General features: G+C 38.4%; 1 protein-coding gene across 7 annotated transcripts in view; it reads right to left on the reverse strand.

Annotated features, from left to right (window-relative positions):
• The window catches only part of RGS7 (regulator of G protein signaling 7), a 251,969-nt gene that overhangs the window by 11,989 nt on the left and 218,823 nt on the right, over positions 1 to 21,157 (reverse strand). For 3 of the 7 annotated variants that reach the window (XM_057414557.1, XM_057414554.1, XM_057414558.1), the window contains 2 exons: positions 19,665 to 19,851; positions 16,620 to 16,709 (listed from right to left, as the gene is read on the reverse strand). In XM_057414557.1, the coding sequence (XP_057270540.1) occupies positions 16,620 to 16,709; positions 19,665 to 19,851 (277 nt within the window). Of the gene's footprint in view, positions 1 to 5,580; positions 6,247 to 13,953; positions 14,511 to 15,316; positions 15,371 to 16,619; positions 16,710 to 19,664; positions 19,852 to 21,157 lie in introns of those variants that run through there. The other 4 variants (XR_008972804.1, XR_008972805.1, XM_057414555.1 and 1 more) reach the window with 4 other exon arrangements.

Below are 21,157 nucleotides of genomic sequence, written 5' to 3' on the forward strand. Positions count from 1 at the left end.
TAAAGAGCATTAGTGAGCACCATAGGAACACACAGGAGGGATCAATGGAGCGAGGATCAGGGGAACAAAGGAAAAGGAACATAAAAGATGGAGAATCCTAAAAAAGATGTTACTGAGGGGGAGGAGAAGAAAGAGAGTCTAAAAGAAAAGATGAATCATACAAAGATAAGCACATCAGAAGAGATGAACTCAAAAAGGGTCAGAGATTTCAGGTTATACATTCCTCTCAGCAGAAAGGTAGAAAAGTAAGTTACACTAAATATGCCATTGCCACACATCTGTTAAAAAGGAAAGGGGAAAAGGCATAAAGAGGTGGATATAAAAGACATGTGCATAATGAAATGCCTCGTTTATGTGACATACATGCAGAAGAAGCACCCACAAGGTTAAGAGGAAGGGTGGTAAAGAGTATCTATTTTGAAAGCTGACATCTGTGATGAATCTAATGAGAGATTTCAAAATCTAGTCAAATCAAACAGGAGCCAATGAAGGTGAATGCAGCAGAATATATTCTGGGAGCAACGAAAAAGTGCAATAAAAATTGTGCAAATGCCACTAACAAGGTAACATTTACAATCGTGTCTTAATATTTGATATTTACTGTCCACGTCCACACTTGTAAATAAGGACTATCATCTAGCATTTGAGCAGGTTCTCAGGATTTATTGTCACAGCAATTTCTCTTAGCAATTTATACATACAGATCCCTTACGGCAAATAGTGACAATGGCACTTGCTCTCATTCATGCTTTAGAGAATCAGGCCACAAATTCCTCACTCTCACCCACACATAAAGATACCCCCAGGTAAGAGGACTACAAGTATTTCACAGGTTAATATCAAAAAAGGTAAGTGATCTTAGGAAAAGAGATGGCCTGAAAAATTAGGATACTACTCAATGGACAACAGAAGAGGCCTCACTGACCCAGGAAGACTCAGCTACACACAAAGGAGAACAACCACCTATGTTTTAGTGCAAAGGATCTGGGTGTCACTGTGCCACATGCATAAGCTGGCACAGTTCAGTAGTGGCCACCTACTGCAAAAAGGGCAATCTCATAGCTGTGTATGGACAGAAGTACAACAGCAATCCTCTGCCCTCCTCCTGTAAAACCTGTGTGAGAGCCCTGCAGCCTGCTCTGGGCACTGTCCTGCAAGTAAGCTGTAACACCCCCTAGCCTGGAGGAGAGCAATGAAGTCATTCACCACTTCAGAAAACAGCAGTAAAGAAAGGAAAGGAGGCTGTGATGTTGCAGTGGCCATTTATGTACTTGAGCAAAAAGGTAGGGAACATTTTATAGTGATTGTAGCAGCCTGGTCAAAAATAAATGGATAAATTGAAGCAAAGAAGATTTAGTTTAGATACCAGGAAATAAACTTCATAGTGGCAGAGATAATGACTAGAGAGACTCTGCAGCTCTCAAGACAATGACTGTACAAACAAACCCATTTATTTGCACATCACCTGAGGACTCTATAGTCCAGAACAGAACAAGGGGGGGGAGCTCAGTCCCAGAGAGATCATCCTTGCTTCCCCTCCATCTCTTTGATAGTGGGAATTCAGCCTACCTTCAACTCACAGGAGACAAAAGCATTAATCTATTCAGCACAGTCAGATCAAAAGGCAGATTGGTACAATTCATAACCACTTAGCAATTTGCTTATATAAATTGTGGACATGGAATATGGTCAAAGAAGTTGTTGATAATTTCCCTTGAACATCTTGGGATTAAAGCTTTATTTTATATACGTTTCTATAGCTATTAACTTTCCTTTAGAGAAACTTCTGTGTTTTATGCACCTAATCAGACCAGTGTTAGTTCTGTGCACAACATCTCTAGCTAAAAGGGACATTAAAAATATACTAATTTAAAAATCTAAATTCAAACAGCTGTTAATCACTTAGCAGAAAGATATGTAATTGGAAGAGCCACACATAAATCACTGGTCATTCCCAACTCCTCATTCCAGGTACCTAAAGAAAACAGCTTTCCCTCAGGTTAGTTGTCTGCCTTGGCGCTATTTTCTTTTTTTAATAACTAAACAACCTAAATGGACTCCTAAAAGTCCCATTTTCTGGAACTGATTTTAGCCCTCCAGTTTGTTATTTCTTGGGGGACTATTTGGCATTTATGTATGTCATTATTTCAAACAATACAAGCGGTACAATCTGAAAAAAAAAGTAATTACAGATACTTGGTATTAATTGCTTTCTAGTCAAAAAACCTGTCATTAAAGGGCCACCTGCAGTTGATCTTGTCTGACTTTTGGGTGGTTTTGATTCCAGCTCTGCACAGCCATGGCTAGCAGGCTGGGAATCCACCAGCTGCATTCCACCTCTCGATCAGTTCCCCAGTTCTCCTCCCTTGTTGGTTTTGTTCTGGTCACTACAATTAACTCCCACTTCTTGCTCCTGTATTCACCTCCAGCTCATTAATTTTTGGCCAGTCTCCATTACTGTTTCAGCTCAGCATTCTGCAATTTCTCTTGTCACTGTTTAAGGCCTTGTTCCTCCCTCTTTGGTTTTGTAGGATTGAAGGACAATTTTCAATTGCACCTCACAAAAGAATAGGTGAATATTTTGCTGTTATCAGGTAGGTGCTAGGGAAGCTCACATATATCTCACCAGCTGTTTTCCTTCCCAGGCTGGTGTGGGAGCACGAAGCAATCTCAAGGCTGCAGCATCATCAGCAAACAATTCTTTCCCCTGAAGGCTTAAGAGTTGCTTTTATGCACAGGCATGCATGAGGAACAAGGTGTCTGATGAACCTCAACTTCTCAGGTGGAAGCTGTCAGCACTACGTTGTTATTTTAATGACTATTACAATTAATATCTCCCAACAGAGGGTATTTACGGCTTCCTGGGCAAAGCCAGATGGCACTGATTGATGGCTCTTCCCCAGGAGACAGAAAAGTGGTCCCTCCAGATTGGGTTGCTCTCTAGGTCCTTTTTACCCCATTGTGGCCTCATTGAAATTCCTAATAGGTATATTACAAACAAGCCTTAATCTGAGTTAGTCTTAATTCTAGAAGTGGATCTTCACATAGAATCATACAATCATAGAATAATTAGGGTTGGAAAGGGCCTTAAGATCATCTAGTTCCAACTCCCCTGCCATGGGCAGGGACACCTCACCCTAAACCATGTCACCCAAGGCTCTGTCCAACCTGGCCTTGAACACCACCAGGGACAGAGCATTCACAGCCTCCCTGGGCAATCCATTCCAGTGCCTCACCACCCTTACAGTAAAGAACTTCTTCCTTATGTCCAATTTAAACTTCCCCTGTTAAATCCGTTACCCCTTGTCCTATCACTAACGAATAGGCCCCCTTCAGATACTGGAAGGCTGCTATGATGTGGCAACAGATATTTAGCTTTTTCTCTGGGGGAAGCAAAAGGAAGTTTGTGCCTATTTGGAGTTTTCAATCCAAGTATGGTACCACTGGCAGGTGACAGTGATCAGGTGAAGTATCACAAGGTTGCAGACAAACCCTTTAAAAATCAGGTAGTGGACAGATTTTATTTGGGCCAAATTCACTTGTGTAACAATGGAGTTGAAAACTAAACTCAAATTAAACCTTAATAGAGCTCCCCAACTACTTTGAAATCCTTATTAGTATTGCATCTTTTTACTTTGCAGACACTGTTAAAACCTGTGTTAAAATCCAGGGAAAGACAGCCATTCAATAGTGACTTCGTATTTATTGAAAGGGCAGAACTAGCACAAGTACAAAATGGGTTCAGGGATACAAATGCTCCACATCTTTTTATCAGCCAGTTGGTGTTGCAAAATGATTTGGGGTGTGGGGGGTGGAAATCTTAGGGAAAAGCTGCATGAATTACCTAATGCATGAATTTGAAACATTAGTTATTTGAAGGGAGTGATTCTTGAAAGCAGACACTGGTATCTAATCAGTTAACTCCTAAGGCAAAGCAGGCAATACCAGCTGATGCAATTGGTGGCAGCAGAAGTTTGGAAATAAATACCTCTGTTTGGCACTGAGAAGCGAAGCAGAGCTCAGATTTCTGTGGATTGCCTGGCCCCAAGTTCATGCCTCAGAGCTCACATTTCTGTGGTAAAGGATAAGAAAATCTCAGAGTTTAGGATCTGGGGTTCAGTGTGTCTATTTATTAAAATTCATCTGGCCTCCCTAGACTGTGAATATTTTGTGTTGACCTAAATGGAGTTCATGACAAATTCAAGCTCTCATGGGGCATTTCCAGTGTTTTCTGATTAAAGCTTAATAGAATTATGCTAGCAAAACCTGAGACACTTGAAATCAGTGGTTATCATCCTAGCTAGAAACCAGAAACACAGTGGCATGTGAAAACAAACAACAAATAAAAATCCCAAACCTCCAGAAACCCCAACTGAGTAAAACCTGGGGAACCTCCACTGATTTATAATGCATTTTGTCCTGGGTTCAGCCAGGCTACATCCAGGGCTATGGCTGCACCAGGCTACCAACAGAGCCAGCAGAGAAGCGAGCATTCCCTGCAGAAGGCAGCTCAGCTACCTTCTGCCTACACAGCTTCTCTGTGCATGAGCCCTGTCCCTAGCAGCAGCAATGCAGGTACGTATCTGACGTCAAATGAAGTGAGGCTAGCATTACTGTATTCAAATTTATTCTTATTGTGTCTATGACTGTCACACTGTGCATTTTTAGATTTGGTACTCCCTTCAAAACAAGACTCCTGTTTCTCAATATTAAACTAAAGTCAGTATGAAGGATGGTGCTAGAGTCTCTCCTGTGTATTGCTAAAAAGGCTTGTTTGTCCTATGCACCCTACAATGACCTGGAGGCATTAGCATTTTGTTGTTTGACTCATTGTTTTTCTATTCGGAGTTCTGCCTACACTCCTTACATCATCTCTGCCAGTCAAAACTGCTGTTTCTTAGGCCAAGCAGATTTCTGGTTACAGCTCAGTTTAGCTTCAAAAGATCCATATCTGCAACCTCATGGGAAATGCCTAAATGCTCTCATAAACCTGGCAATAGGTCTCTGTGAGTAAACTCAGCAGTATATATTCAACAGGACACCTGAAGAGAGCCCTTGAATTAAAATGACAGCTTCCTGGGTTGCTAACCAAGGTTTGCTCTACAGACAATACATTTACCACTCCCAAAACACTACCTTTTAAGTTTAAAATGTTGCATTGGATCACAAGTGACAAGGAGGAAGAAACACTGTCCTTGCATTAGCAAATATGCACTTGTGTTCTCAGCCAGCTTTGTTCATGTCCGTTCCTAAAGAAATGCAGGTCAGTCGACCTGGTCTTGGGTAGTGACTGAATCACTGTGCAGGCTGCACTATGACAGAACGAGTCTAGCTTAAAGAAAACTTTGCTTATGTGATGATGAGCAAGCTGGAAAGGTCTCTCTGCTGCTAGCTTGATAAAAAGAAAAGAAAAAGTAAATGATTATCAATAAAGTGTGTTTGATTAGGTGTCACCGAGAGAAAGAAAATGCCATTTCATGTCACTTTTTAGAAAGCACAAGATGTGTAACGTTTGGGGATGATTTTGCTCTTGACTGATCTTCAGATTCAATATTAAAATCTCAAACTTCCCAAAGGAAAGAGATTCTGCATCTTTTAATGAAAGATAAAACAACAATATAAACATACACAAATTTACAGAGAAAGGATCAGCTTTAATACATCTGGAGTAAAAGGTGTTCTTTTTTAAATATGGTATAAAAATAAATGCAAGAAACATTAACAGAGAATATACAGACAACAGACAAAGACACAGGCTTTCTTTCTCAATGTGAATACATCAGTGAAATGAAACCTTCTGTGCTAATTTATTGTGCAATAAATGTGATGCCATATGTATATTTATTAATATATGCATTTTTTACATTTCTTCCAGGTTTTGATTGACTTTTTTTTTTTTAATAAACTGTGCCTAGCAGAAGCTTTTTTTTCACTGTACTTCAGCTTGCAGAAAATAAAAAGACACAGATCCAGCTTGATATGAAGGAGGAAGTGAGCAGACAGTTTTCGAAATGGTGGCATCGAAAGGCTAGAGAGTCCCTCGGAGTCTGTAATGCCTTAGTATACACAAAAGAAAACAAGTCAGGTCCTTGCTCATGCAACATCTTGTTCTACTGTCCTCTGAGTCAGGCAATCAGTGAGCTACAAAGTATGTATAATGATTTGAGTCTGCTTCCATGCTACAAGGTGATCCTTTTAGTAGGACTGCACTAGACTGGTTAACCTCTTTGATGTGAGCGATTTCCCCTGAGGAAAAGATAAAAACAAAAAACAAAAACAGAAAACAGAGGCATGATCACTGCAAACCTGTTCATCAGCAACCACTCAGTGTTGCCACATCACTGTCAAATAACTAGGGGCACCAACTGGAGTCTGTCAAATCTTAAACCACTGGAAACCCTTATGCTGAAAATACCTGCACTGCAGCCAGCCAGGTTGTTTCACAGAATAAACCAGCAAATTTAAAGGCCATTTTTGAACGAGATTGGTTTTGGCTGATGATAAACTAATGCTGAGGGTTTTGCTGTCAGTCATACTCAGAACTTGAAGAAGTAAGAGTGCCTTGTGCTACAAAGATGAACGTGCAAACTGCAGTAGCTCTGTCACAGAAGACAAAAAGCTACTTTAAAGTTAAGGTAAGAAAGTAAGAGGCAGATTGCATGTAGGTGGGAAAGCAGCTTTTTCATGAATGCAGCTATTGGTTTGCTGAGACTTTATTTAGGGACATTGGTCAAGTGTACCACATGTGACTGCATAACACTGCTTTGAAGGTGTTTGGATTTCCACACTTTTATTTTCCTCATCATAACTCCTTTTGCAAGGATGCAGTTTCAGTTTTACCGTACGTTCTTTTAACAAGTTATAATGACTGGCCCATAAGAGTTAAGCCTACAGCATGAAGAGGATGGTGTTGGGTGTGTCACCATGGTATATTTCAGGCAGATTTGAGCTTTAGCTGAGCCAGACAAAAACCATGAAGCCATATAACAGGAATTAGTTCTCCTAAGACCACATAAAAGAAACAGCTCTCCTAGGGCCATCCTGCTATGACTCTGATCCAACAGAGGCAGAGCTGGCACAGCAAGCTTACATCACTCCTCAAAATACCACTGGCATACCCTGGTAAGATAACACAAATAGATCATATCATTAAATAAAAGATGGCTCTAACTCTCCCGTTAGATACTTAATACTTACATTTACTGTATTAATTTTAACTGCACAACTCAGAAAAGTGAAACTGATTTCAAGGAGATTACAGTAACAAATACTGTAGCTATGGGGGAGATGTTACATTTTCTGCAGTAAATGGTAAATTAACTTATTCTGCCATATCAATGAGTTAAGTCATCTGCTGTATTATAACTCAGTAGAATTCCCCAATTTAATATCTATTGTCATTATTAATCAAATTTATGCTCACAGGAATCTGCAAGCTTGTTTCAAGCATTGGCTCAGATGCAGTATATCAGAGTAGGTCTTCACAAAAGTAAGAGTAAATATTTTATTTTGTGCTATGAAATACAAGGTGAAAAAAACAGGATGAGTATTTCCCTTACAGTACAACTTTGAAGGGAACTCATGATCTGCAGTGTTGGGTTACACTGCCCATCCATCAGGTTCACTGTATCACCTGACAGTATTAATACTCACTGCTTCTGAAGACAGAAAGTGATCTTCCTGGCATGAAGTCTGCCCTGTATTTAGGTTTAATTCTGTCACTTTTTACCTACATTAAATTCACAGCTTCTTGACCCTTGTTAACACTTAAGTTATGTTTTCCTCTAATGTAACAGGAAAGTTGTTTATAGTGAAACATCTTTTCCTTTTAAAAAGTCAAAAAAGTCTCAACAATTGTGTGGCACTGGAATACAATTTCAAACAGCATGTCCAAAATTCAGTGTATTGTTAGGCAATTCATGATTGTCAGCTTGGACATAATCTCAGAAAATATTTAGCATATGCTTAACTTTGCCTTTCATGAAGTTTTTATGCTTAATTTTAGAGGTCTATAGGCCTGGCTACTTTCTGTAGATATGTACGAGTTCCCTTTAACACTGACCTGCATAAATCAGTTAAGACAATCAAACCAGGTATTCTCTACTAGTTAGTAAAACTATTTGCTCAATACTGCAAAGCTGCACCGGCTTTTATTGTGGGATAAAATCTGTGCAAATATTGGTTTTATTCACAATTGATTATCTGGGAGTTGCACCTTTCCTGGCATTTTTAGATGATCCACAACAAAATTCTAGCATCTCAGGAATTAATTGTGATACCACATAAACTAGGAAGATTTGACCTAAAAGCAGCACAAAACCTAGCTGTTAGTTGATCTGAATTGTATAACCTTATTCTACATATTATTTGAATTTTCCCCTATAGATACTGACAGCTGTCATGACTTTTTTTTTCCTGTGTTGTACATCACTTGCTTCCTGAATATTGCTGTTCTCTGAATACTTTTTCTCTTAAGCCCTACACTGATAGGAAATTCTTGGCATGGTCCTCTCCTTCACCTCCCTTTGCTGCCTCAGAGAATATTACACTTCCAGATATGAGGTCTCCACCTGAACAACAACAACATATGTTCTTTTTCCAGGTATTAATAGTTCTAATTTATCTTATAGTTGGAAAAGTGATAGCTTAGAAGATACACTGTCCTTAAGAGACGTTCCATGTTTACTCGGAATCATACTTAGTTCTGTGATTGGGAAAATAAGCACATGTATTAAACACAGAATCCATGGCAGCCCCAAATACAGAATTATCCCACCTTTTTATTCAGGTCTGCAGGGATTTGTTATTTTTCAGTTTACAGAATGTTTATTTCAAATTTTGTTCCAGAGCATACTTTTACTTTAGCTCTGTATGTTAGGGTTTCAGAATTACCACTTCCAGAAGATTTCCAGATTTACTTAATTTACAGGCTGAAGTAAAGATCACCCCTTGTGGGTTGTATTTTAAAAGCTGAGCCTAGCTATTTCTTTCAGATACAGTGTTAATAGCATTTCCACAAGTCAAATTTTGATTTGGGAAAATACATCTAATAATCCACTTTTTAGAAGTGTAGCATATGAATCATCACACATAGGGAAATGTTTCCTGTGCTAATGAGATTAAAGAACAATTGGAAAAGAAGTCAGAATTAGTAGCAGATATTTTTCTGAAGAATGGAAAGGAGATCCTTAATATTTTTCAATATATTCTTGCCGTTAATATTTAGAAGTATATGGCCAAATTCTGAACATGATTTTGGACTGTACTGGTGCACTTTGGACATATGAATTGAAGCTATTTAACAATTTTACTAATAATACACTAGCTAAAATGAGAACTGCATATCCTGACAAGGGTGTCAGAGATTGAGGAGGCAGCACAGCAGTTTAACAAGTACATCTAGGAATACTAAATCAATTGGCCTCAGTGTTCAGTCCCTACTTTAGTGTATAAACTGTTTAACATAGAATTGTCCTTCTATCTGTACTTTCAGAGAATTTAGGATGGAAATTACAAAATCATGTGCAGATGTTTAAGCTGCTAAATACAAACGTGCTGACTGACCTATTTATGCATCATGACACTAACGTCTCAAATTAGCTGGCAAACAAGTCAGCAACAACTCTGTGGCTTATAAGAAATCAATATGCAATTTATATAGGGACTAGAGCTGAAATGTATGGTATGGGAAGATCAAATCTTTTCTCTTTAGAAGATTCTCTTCTTTTCTGCTAAGCAACCTCGATGGTTCCTTTTTCATGCTTCTTTATTGCCAGCACAGGTGCTACTCCCCAGGACCAGTGCTGGTAGGACTAGAAATGAGAACTTCATGCATCTGACTAGGAAACAGAGAAACAGTGTGAACCCTGCTGTGAGCAAAATAAGATGCAGAGAGAGAATCGACTCTCTTGCTCTCGCTATCCTATCCCTATCCATGACACACCTGCAGCCAGGTGGCAGCTCAGCCAGCATCAGCAGGGGAAGCTCCCAAGTGACATTGCAGTGCATCACATACCGAGCCAGTATAGAAACAGCCCTTGAGAGAAGCACATCTGGAGAGGCACAGGAGCAGAAACAGTAAGTCCCTTTCTAAGATTAGGCAGCTTTTGCTCCTTGAGCACAGGGGAACTGCTTTAGCACCATGCAGCAGGTCAGGATTCTGCTTTGATTTCCCCGGGAGCACAGGACATTGCTCTCAGCCACCCATGCAGGTGTATTTCTCTTTCAGACGTGTGAAGAGGGGGAGCAGGTTAGCACTTACTGAATTTGGGGCTCAAGCTGTCAGCGCAGCTGCAGTGCTAAGTGGTTGCATGTGGAGGAAAATCCTTTTGCTTATTGCAGGGATTTGCAGTCCTCTGTTCATTTCTCATTATGGCCATACTGTTTTCTGGAGCAGTCCATAGACAGGAAGGCAGCAGCTGAGTGACTGTGTTCCTATTTAAGCTCATTCCAAACTGGCTGACACTTCCAGTTTCTTTCTCATTTTGCACTGATCTTTACGTTTACTGATGAGTAGCTCTCACTTGTGATTAAACTACAAACTCTTCCCAGATGGGGTGTATCTGAAGCGTGGGGTAACACATAAGGTTTTCCAAGGCACCAATGAACTAAAATATATTTAGTATACTTGTCCTAGGCTTGACCCCTCGGGTTTTTATACCTCTCAGCAGTTCTCCTTCCTGCAAGTAGCTTAAGACTCAGGTAAATGTTTGTCAGGTGGAAAATGGCAGACACTGGCCTAACACCTGAACAGTACACACTGGCTCCTCACTTAGAGGGACCTGGCTGTGCAAGTACTACTCCAGCTCTTCTCTTCCAGCAAAACAGCTTTGCTCCAGTCACTGCAGGGCAGGACAAGAAGGCTAGTCCACACTGGCATGTCTTACAGGTGCTCTTCTTGATTTTCCTCATTAGCTTGGGCATCATTCCTAAAAACCCCATAACCAGATTTTTTGATTAATTATAAGTTCAAACTAAAAATTTCCATTAATTCATCAGTTCTTTTTAATTAAAAATCAATAAGGCATCTTCCTCCTGAAATGGAAAAAGCCTTAATTTCTATAAATACTTATTATTTTTATTATTGTCAAAGAAGAAGCCTTGTGATTATTTTTTTTTCTGACTATTTTTTATGTAAATTTTAGGAATGACCTGAAGTAAGTTCAAAGACTAGTTAGGATTTCTTCTATGACTGTACACTGAACATGAAGTCCCAAACGTGATACTGCATTGAAGCTTATTCACAATGATATTTTGAAGAAAAATCTAGCCGTCAGCAGCATTTCAGTGCTAGATGGACTTACGGTCTGGCAAAATAGAGCCTTGTGTAAGTAAGTTTTACTTGTGCATATACAAAAAAATCCTTGATTAAATTGAAGTATTGTCTGCCTTCTTTCTCAATAAAGGGACAGATTTTAACATGACAAGAGGTTACAATGGTTTAATCTAGAAAGTTTATCCCTCACTGATAAGAATTGAGGAAGCTATGAGTTTTAATTTCCATCTTTAAACCGTAATTTTCTATGTCAGGTGACATTGGACTGAGCCTCCGAAAATGCGCTGTTTTCAATGGCCTTCACATTTCCCATCTCATGCATGAAATGGTCTAATGTTTTTTCCCATGTGAACTCTTCAAAAGAATTTCATTTTTTTAATGACACAGAAACATCTGATTTCCCTCTCTCCACTACTGTAGCAACCAGTGAAATTCTCAGTCTCCCTGACTTATGCCTTTAGCTTCTGTACTCACTTCCTTAGGGAGCTGCAGGTGACTAGACCTTAATTATTCCCAAAGGAAAACCTGAGTGGCTGAGCTGGCTGGGCAGGGGGGAGCACAGAGCACACTGTCACTGCTCCCATGCCTTGGAGTCAGAGCTGTGACACTTGTGGTTGCCCATGTTACTCCAAGGCAATGCACTTATCTAACGGCATCATTCCAGTGGTGCTGATGTGTATGGGCTCTGTATTTCCATGCAGTTCCCTGGAGTGTGAATATGTGAGGCAAACTAAAGATGGCTGTGCTTACTACAAAGCGTTAGATAATATTATGCATAGCAAATGCCAGTTTGCTATCACTTCATCTATACCGTATGTGAATCAGACCTGTTTCTAACACTATTAATATTGTCTATTGTGTACTGCCAAGGGCATTAGTGATTTTGCACAATAAAATCTACAGAGCAAGCTAGACGATGTTTTTTAAACTGAGCATTTAGGGCTTTCATAAAGTGCAGCAGCTTATTCAAAGTTTTCTGGAAAGAAAACTCTCCATTGTCGAAGAAATGCAGAGCTGAGCCTAGGGTTTTTCCATGTATATAACTCCACGTTTATATTTTCCCCATCAGACTAGAACAATGACTCAATACACTAGGTTATTTACACTTAATTCCAGGAGCAGTACAGAGGGATTGTCTTTACAAAATTTCTAAACTTTCTATTTTAACAAATGCTTTATGTAGCAAGTATAACCCACTTTCAGGTATCACTGATCAGGAGCCTCTTATAGTCTTTGTCGTAAAAAAAATCAGGTTATGAATTACGAGGTCAACTTCTCAGGTTCAGTCCCTAGACACAAGCAAGGTTCCTGGGGTTTTTTAAACACTTCAGATGGAAAAAGCTGAGGTCTAATTTAGTTCAATACAAACCCACTTTGATAGGTGAGAAAAAAGAAACCAGTGAAAATTAGTCTAAATTTTCTAATCCATCAGAGCAGAAGAGAAATTGTAATTTTCATCTAACAAAATCATTCAGCAATGACAGCGTTTATCCAGGTTGTAGAAGACCTGTTTCACACCTATTTTCTGTATTAATCAGAAGAACAGATCTATACCTCAGTCCCTCACTTCACAGTTGAACAAGTTAATCAGTCCACTGTGGGATATTCTGAGAAACACTTCCCTCATACCCTGCTGTACCAGGGTAGATAATTACATATTATAAACTCATCATAAGTGGGAATAAGAACAGAAGAACAAGGATGCCTGGTGGCAAGGGTTCCTGGGGCAGTGGGTGATGTGAAGTCAGTTGTCTTGGAGAAAAGGTTTGCACCTGAGCATCCTGACAGAGTGGATTAATTTGCAAGCCTCAGAGCTGCCAATCTAATGGAGGATATAGATCTATCAGTGACGTTTTACTTTGATACCTGACACGACTTGACAGACTCCACCCGGATTCACAGGTAGTAGTTTGAGGAAAAGCAAAACCACAGTTTTTATTTTATAGCTTGCTCTGTGAAAAAACAACCACCATCTTCTACTGAAGCACTAACACTTCACATCCAGAAATCCTCATTCCCATTTCTAGCTCACAGCTGGTTTACTGGGCCTGCCTTGCATCTCTGGCATCCTGCTATTCTGGTACTTCTGCCCTGAGATTAACACGATGAAAACTGGGCACACCTGCAGGGCATAATGCTTCAGTGTTTGTGCACAGAACTGCTGGTTGATCAGTAACACTGCTCTAAGAGGGATTATCAGAGAGTCCTCTTAGTGCCTCCCAGTCTGTCTTCAGTTTTTTCCTTTTTGTGCTGTATTCTCCTCACATCTGTCTGCAGCTTGCTATTTTTTTTCCTTATAGCCATCTGTTTACATACTCTTTACCACAACCAGCTCCTGATCTGTGGGCTATTTAAACTCTCATGAATAAAAGTTGTTACTGATGCTTGCCAGGCACCATGACTGGGAACAAGCCTGAGTCTCAGAGGTCCCAGATGCACTACCTACTCTGCACACTCTCTTTTATTAACACAGGCTCTTTATTCATATGAAACTTCCTCGGGGATTGTCATGTAACTACCATGTACAATTTTTATCATGTACAATGTTGTTTTGTCAATCAACCTGCTTAGACAACACACAAATCACACTGCAACATGCTATGGCAACACCACCATGCAAAATAGAGGGGTTTTTGTTTCAATCATTGGGATAGTTTCCTTTGTGACTGTTTATTTACTTTTTAGTGTCCTTTACTGACTTTGTCCCATTGAATCCAAATTTCTTCCTGATTACAGTGGATTCAAAGCATATTACAGGAAGCCTTTACCTATAAGAAAGGTTAAAGAATTACGGTTTTGTTTTAACATGTGAGATATTCCCACAGCCTCACAAAATTTTCTTCTTTCACTGTGTTTATTTTTTTGGTTACTAGAAAGTATATATATACATATATATATTTTAAATAGTGGGGGAAATACTCTTGAGCCTCATTATAGGGGAGGCAGTTTCTGAGAACTGCTTCTCCTTCCCTAGGAACTAAAAAACAAAAACCATGATCTTTGCTGAAAGCTCTCATATTTTTCATTTCAATACACACAGATCCACTAACCAGGTCACAAAAAAGCCACGGACGCACACACACACACAGCAGCGTCACCTGCACAATTCAACAGACAATGCAGACAAACTTGAGTATAATCCAAGATCTTTCTACCTCTTTCATAACAGGTTAGTGCTCGCCCTCAGTGTTGGTGTACAGTTTTTATGGCATGGGAAAATAGGGATGTTTCTGCCCTACAAAAATAAATGCGTTGAATGCTTTAGTTTGCACTTTCACAATGTTTAAAAAAGTCCAAAGAAACTGGATAAGTAAAAAGAATCCCACATATCAGGAAATCAGTGGATCTTTTGGCAGGTGGCAGGAGAATGCCCACTGCAAATTTACCAGCCTTCATTATTACCTTTGTGAAACAGCTTCTGAAAATTATATATTAAAAAAATTAGTTCTTGTAGTCCATTATCAAAATGAAATCCCAATCAAACCCTTGCACACCATCAGCATGAATTCTTTGGTCCAGAAGAAGCTGTGCTAGACATTAAGGAAGATGGGAGAATTATTATAGCTTATTTTTCCCTGTGCCAAATTTAAAAAAAAAAAAAAGAAAAAAAGGACAAGCTCCTTTTTAGTTTAATAAAAAGGAGAGAGCATTGAAGTCTAATGCATTCAAACAGTGTTAGACTCAGTATTTTTGGAGGTACCAGAAAAAGGAACAACACCAAGCAGGTTTTCACAGATTCTACAATTAAAAAAAAAAAAATAAAAAGTGAATAATTTCATGCTTCCCAATGAAAAAAACATGGCTCCCAAAGGTCCATTCCTCCATGTGAGACTACTGAGGTCAGTGGGAAAGGGACTAGGGAGGAGGGGTTGTAATGAAAGCACATTATAAAACTGACATTCCTAGGAAAATTCACAAACTGTGATGAATACACTTTTAACTGTCAGGTTAAATAAGCAAAAAGGGAAAATAGGGTCAGTGAGGGGAAGGGGAGAAGGATGTCCCATCAAGTTTACTAGTCTTCAGAGGCAACAAACTTACCACATTGCGTGTGAATTTCTCAAAAGATGTTCGACGATCCAGAGTGTTTTCCAACTTAAATTTAAAATAATAATAATAATAAAAGAAAACAAAATAAAAAGGACGAGAAAAAGAAAAGCAAGAAAAAATGGAGTAGAAAAGAAAGATTGATGAAACAATGGACTGCAAAACAAGGTTTGTATAAATCAGGAAGCAAACACAGGTATGAAGCTATGGGAATCTGAAAAACAGGGGATGGGCAAAGCGGATAGAGTATTCAACAAAAAAAATTTTCATGGGGATTGAACTGGTTTGATTTAAAGAAAAACTGAAAATAAAAAGAAATAATGAAGTGCACATCTTGTGTTAATGAACTGACATTCACAAACTTAAGGACTTCACACGGACAGTTGTAGCTTTCTGGTATTTTCAACATCTCTCTCTATATTGGATCTTCAGAAATCAATGTTTGAACAAAAAACAAAATCACACAGTACTTTCATATAATTTTAGGTTGTCATTATAAACAGTAGAATGCTATGGTGTTAGTAACTACCTTGTTCCAGCAATGATCAGGGCCCTGATTTTGCAAGGCACAGGGCTCCCAGCTGGTTCTAGCAGATTACTATTTAGAGCCCACTAATAAAAGTTTTTATCATGACTGCATTGCACAAGTTGTTCCACATACTCTGGGCTGTGTCTATTCAAAACTCATTCCACAATCTGGACTTTTTTAATCAAATATTACATACCAAGACATGAGCTTCTGTTTGCTGAAGTGTGACATGATCAGTCTTTTAAGTCAGATTCCTACCCTACTCAAAACTATTCATGTAATAATAGGGAAAGAAAGAGAATTAGGAAGCCCCTGTATTGCTAGTTGAAATTAGAAGTTATTTATATGAATAAGATTGTTTCTAAACGCATTCTGTTTATAGGTGGAATAAAGAGAACAACAATTATTACATAAGCAAACTTGCAAACATGAAAGACTATTCTTCCGGGATTTTATTTTATTTTTTTAATGTATTTGTAAAGCACTTTGCAACTTAAGGTGCTTCATAACAGAGAAAACAGTACAATATGGGATGTAAAAATAAAAATAAGTTTTGCTAGATTAACTTATTGAAACATGCCCACATGCAGGATATATACACATATATGTATATCAAACTCCTGTGTGTATGTGACCCTCCAAACACGCCAAGCTGGTCACCTACCAGATATCCAGTTGCACTGGCACAGGGGAGAGAAGACTGAGTATTGTTGCAAACATAACCACTGCTTTGCACAGTGGCAAGACAAAGGCAAGATGGACCAATACCTTTTTCTTGGCCTGTAGCAGCTCCTGGTAGGCACTGGATCGTATAAAACGAGGATAAGAATCACTTTTCATCAGTTTGTAAATGTGCTCCTGAAAGGGAAAGAAGGAGCTGTTACTCCCATAAAAGAAGACCTAAGCAAAATAGGAGGCATTCATATATGTTTCAGTTGTGGAATGTGTACCAGCTAGCACTATTTTGAATAGGAAGTCTTACAGGATAGCAGGTTAGTTTAGAGAGGATATCCCCTTGCTACTCTTGAAAACATCCTCTGAACAGATGTTTAGTTTGCTTTTCAGCTGACAATATAATAAGGAAAATACATATGCAAATTGAAAACCAGGCTAATTCAATTTCCAAGTATTTATTCTTCAGAGGCATATGAAAATTTGGAAAACCTTATCCAGAAAACAAATGACACGGACAGTTTCTAGAGTGGTTTTTTTGTGAGTTTTTCTTTTTTTTTTGAGCATTCTAATTTCTGTGAAATATGAAAAACTGTCTATAATGTTAAGAGAGAGATTTGTAGAAAAAGCTATAAAAATAGGAAATACCACCCAAAGTATTTTTAAACAATCTACTGAATTGTGTTAGCTGTATCTGGTTTATTTTTTACTTAAACCCTACCCTTTACTGTAGGAAAGTTGTAGCAGCAACCACAAAATAACAGATAAACTGTAAAATAAATACTGTTTATCAGTTTGGTACTGCATAAAATTAGAGAATAGGAAAGAAAAATCCAAACAAAACAAAAAAAAAAAAACAAATGACCTTGCTTGAAAATTAGGGCAAGGTTAAATTAAAGCAGTTTTTAATTTTTTTTTAGTATTAGAAAGTCTAGAAATGATTCTAAGTGCCTTTCACTGTATTTCTTGCACTAAGGAGAGAAATGCTGGTATATATTCAAAACTTAGGTTGGTTAATTTGGGGAGTTTTTATTCCACTCCGTTTCTACAAAAGCAGCCAATACAGCCAACAGAGAGAAAAAAGGACTCTGCTCCTGTTCTACATATCAATGGTAACGGGCATTAGAATGTTATTTCTGTGCAAAATATCAATCCCGTAAAAGCAAGAATAAATTAGGCTGTATTGCTAATGCGCATGAGCTGAGAATTGAGGCTGGATGTTATTTAGCACGATCAGTCTATTTTTACTTATGTATCACTTTCATTTGACAAGGAGTTCCATGACATCATCTTTCAAGTCCAGAAATGCTTTTCAAAACATTTTTAACCCCAGTTAAATGACCTGCTGGCTACCAGAATGACTTATAAGTGGTCTCTTCCCAACTGGCAAGCCATAAAGAGCCCACTGCAGGGGCAGAGCCCTACCTCTGACAAAACCCTGCCACTTCAGGTGGCGCGTTCAGTAACAATGTCCTAAAGCTTCAAGTCAGAACACCACAGGTACAGTCTGCCCCCTTTCCCAGAGAAATGGAGGCTTCCAGCTTCAAGTTGTATGCTGAACTGGATCAAATAAGCGGAAGTCTGACAGGAGGAAAAGTCCTGCTTCCATAAGGGCTGCATATTCCATGCCTTTCATAAAAAAGCCCAGGGAGATCTGGAAGTAAAATGGTGTTGAAATTTTACACCTATTAAAAAAACATAAATTTGGTACTGACAAGGAATTCAGTTGTCCTTTACTGACTCAACTGCGAAGACATATTTTTTTAAAACCTTTAATCTTGCTAAATTGTTTATTTGTGTAACTTAAGCCTTCGCTATATGCTGCATTCCTAACTCTCATGGGGGTCAGCAGAAGCAAGGAAAACCTATGTGTCTGGCTTAAGGCAGAGTACTTCAAAACATTGAGCATGACATAGCGTCTATTGAAAACATTATTGCTGTATTATAGGTTATTATTCTTACAATAGCAAAATGTAAAGGTGGTAGAATTAATCCCCCTCCTATTTAGGGCAGACACACTTTGCCAAAAATAGAAAGTCCCAATTCAATTCCCTTTTCTCCTTTGTGGGACTTGCAGCACCATCTCCTGACTCCCAAGATGATGACCTAATAATCAAGCTGTAGGAAATTCTGCAGGGATATGATCGCAATCTCTCCTTTTGACACCATTTCACTTTGCATTAATAATTAAATTCTCATCACTGGGCTGCTGATGAAAAAGGGAGGATGGTACCAGTTCTACTGCTTTTACTGTGAATCCAATTATTTTCTATTGCTTTTCTTAGAAGTCTGCAAAGATGAAATATTAAGTTATAAGTTACATGAAGTGTCACATTTAATGCAGAAGTAATTGGTTTTTCTTCTGAGGAAAACCCAGAGTTCTATTTTACCATTCTGATTTTTTAACTTTTAATTCCTAACTCAAAAATATAAGCACTTTCACAAATATAGCTCTGGTGAAGAGTATCTTTTGATGATAGAATTCAAATTGTGACTAAATCAGACCCCCAAAAGACAAATCAGACATTTACAGACTGTTCTTTACTGTTGTAATACTGATTACTGAAGAAAAGATCTTTAGGATCTTTGCCCCATATTTTGTAGATAGTAGTTTAATAAGGTATAGAATATACATCCATGAAATATGATACTTCTGCACAAGCTGTTACAAAATGTTATTTCTCACATGGGTCATATTCTTTTCATGACAGGAACCTATGAATCCTACAAATGATAACACTTTTGGACGTGCATTGCAAGAATTGATTTTCAGTCTGTATCAAGATAAGTCTTTCAAAGGGAGCTCTTGAGAACTAAAAATTGGGGGGGGGGACGACTTTAAATGTGACTGAATAAGAAAATTAAAAAACCAAGAACATGAAAATACCATTTTCACCGCATTAAATGCTGTGTTTTATTTGAAGTCACTTGGTGACTCCATACCAGGTGCAGAAGTTTCATGAAGTTTTAATAATTCATAGGCCTCATGAAAGAAAGAATGTTACACATCTGCATTGCCAAAATGGCATTTTAAGAAACAGCATTACCATTTAATTCCCAAATATATCTTATTCCTTTGTAAATATATTTCACTAGACAATATTCTATTTCAAATGTCCCCAAACAGGACTGCAAACTGACCTGAGCATCTTCAAATGTGTATCTTCCAGGGTCCTTTACATTCTGCGTGGTTTTGTCGTAACTTTTTGAATCTAGATTGATAGCGCTGGGTGCACCTGGAGCAAGAAATTCTTGCCAGATTTCTTGGACACGAGTAGGAACTTCACGGATAGGCCTCTTCTTCAGGTCTTCTACTGCTAACCAGAACCTGTGGCACAATATAGCATCATGACTTCCAATTCAGTATAATCATTAATGAAGAGTTCAAACTTTTCATTGTTCTTAAGAAAAAAAAATGAACTAAAGTTTTAATCTAAACCATGCTAAATTAAGAAAAAACTGTGATTTTATGTAGGGATCAGCATTTTGATATACCGTCTTAGGCAATCCAACCATGTTGAGAAGCAATTATTACAAGCCTCTTCATGAGACAGGTTGAAAATCCTTCATTATTTACATATGTGTAACTTGCTTATGGGAAGGTTTTCATTCAGCTGGAATTAAACTGAGATTTCATTTCACCTGAACCACAGCGCTTATATTGCCTATAAATCTACTGCTTTTTTACATTCTTTCAAAAAATAATGAGAACTTATATTCTTGCTATCTACATGAATCTCTCGGAGCCCTGCTAAACTATAAACTGTGTAATTTTGTTACCAATACTTCACAGATCATGTAGAAACTGGTAAAGCATTTGTTTTGCTCACTATAATTTAATTTATTTCTTCAGTATTGTATTCCTATACATATTTTTATTAAAATGCTAAATGGAAGTACCCATTCTCTCTTCTTTTCTGCTTCTGAGCAAACCAGCACTGGGCAGCTACATACAGTGCAGGCCAGTTTGTTGTACCGTTTGCACTCAGTCTGGAGCAGGACCACTAAAAAGGTCTTGAGCACTTTGAGAACACAGCTGGCTAGCTTTATGTTTGATAATTACTTTTCATTTGCTATTATGATTGTTTTATCATTATTTCTTCTATGGGTGTTCAGACTAGCTCACTGCACAAAATATTTCTAAATTCAACTAGGACCCAATGCTGAGACAATGCCTGGCTTACTTTGTGACATCGAACAGTTTTCTTAGCTTAGTTAAACAAAGATGGGACAGGGTGAAGGAACTGTACTCAGACCCCCCAAGAAAGGAAAATGATACCACCCTCAACAGCAGCAACTCTTAAAAGAGGATAGTAAAGCATAGCAAAGGAAACCTTACAGCATTCCTCCTGTAAGACATTCCTTACTTGTGATGAATTAGTCCTTCATAGTCCTGTTTTGAAACTCCTTTGTAACACAGACAGAAGGAGCCCATGCTCATTGCTCACAAGCCATTATGGCTTCACTCTACTGAGATGACTTTCAGGTATCTCTACGCTCTTCAATTTCCATGAGCTAAGGACAATCTATCTATCTATTGATCCCTTAAGATTCTCCAAGAGACAGAGAAGTAATATTGTTCCACTTTTGCTAATGTGTTAATAAAGTAATAATGTACAATGGTTTCTCAAGGT

This window comes from Pezoporus wallicus, unplaced genomic scaffold (assembly GCF_028554395.1).
Source record: "Pezoporus wallicus isolate ANWC-B61680 ecotype Strahan unplaced genomic scaffold, APGP_CSIRO_Pwel_v1 contig_8042, whole genome shotgun sequence".
NCBI classification, from domain to species: domain Eukaryota; kingdom Metazoa; phylum Chordata; class Aves; order Psittaciformes; family Psittacidae; genus Pezoporus; species Pezoporus wallicus.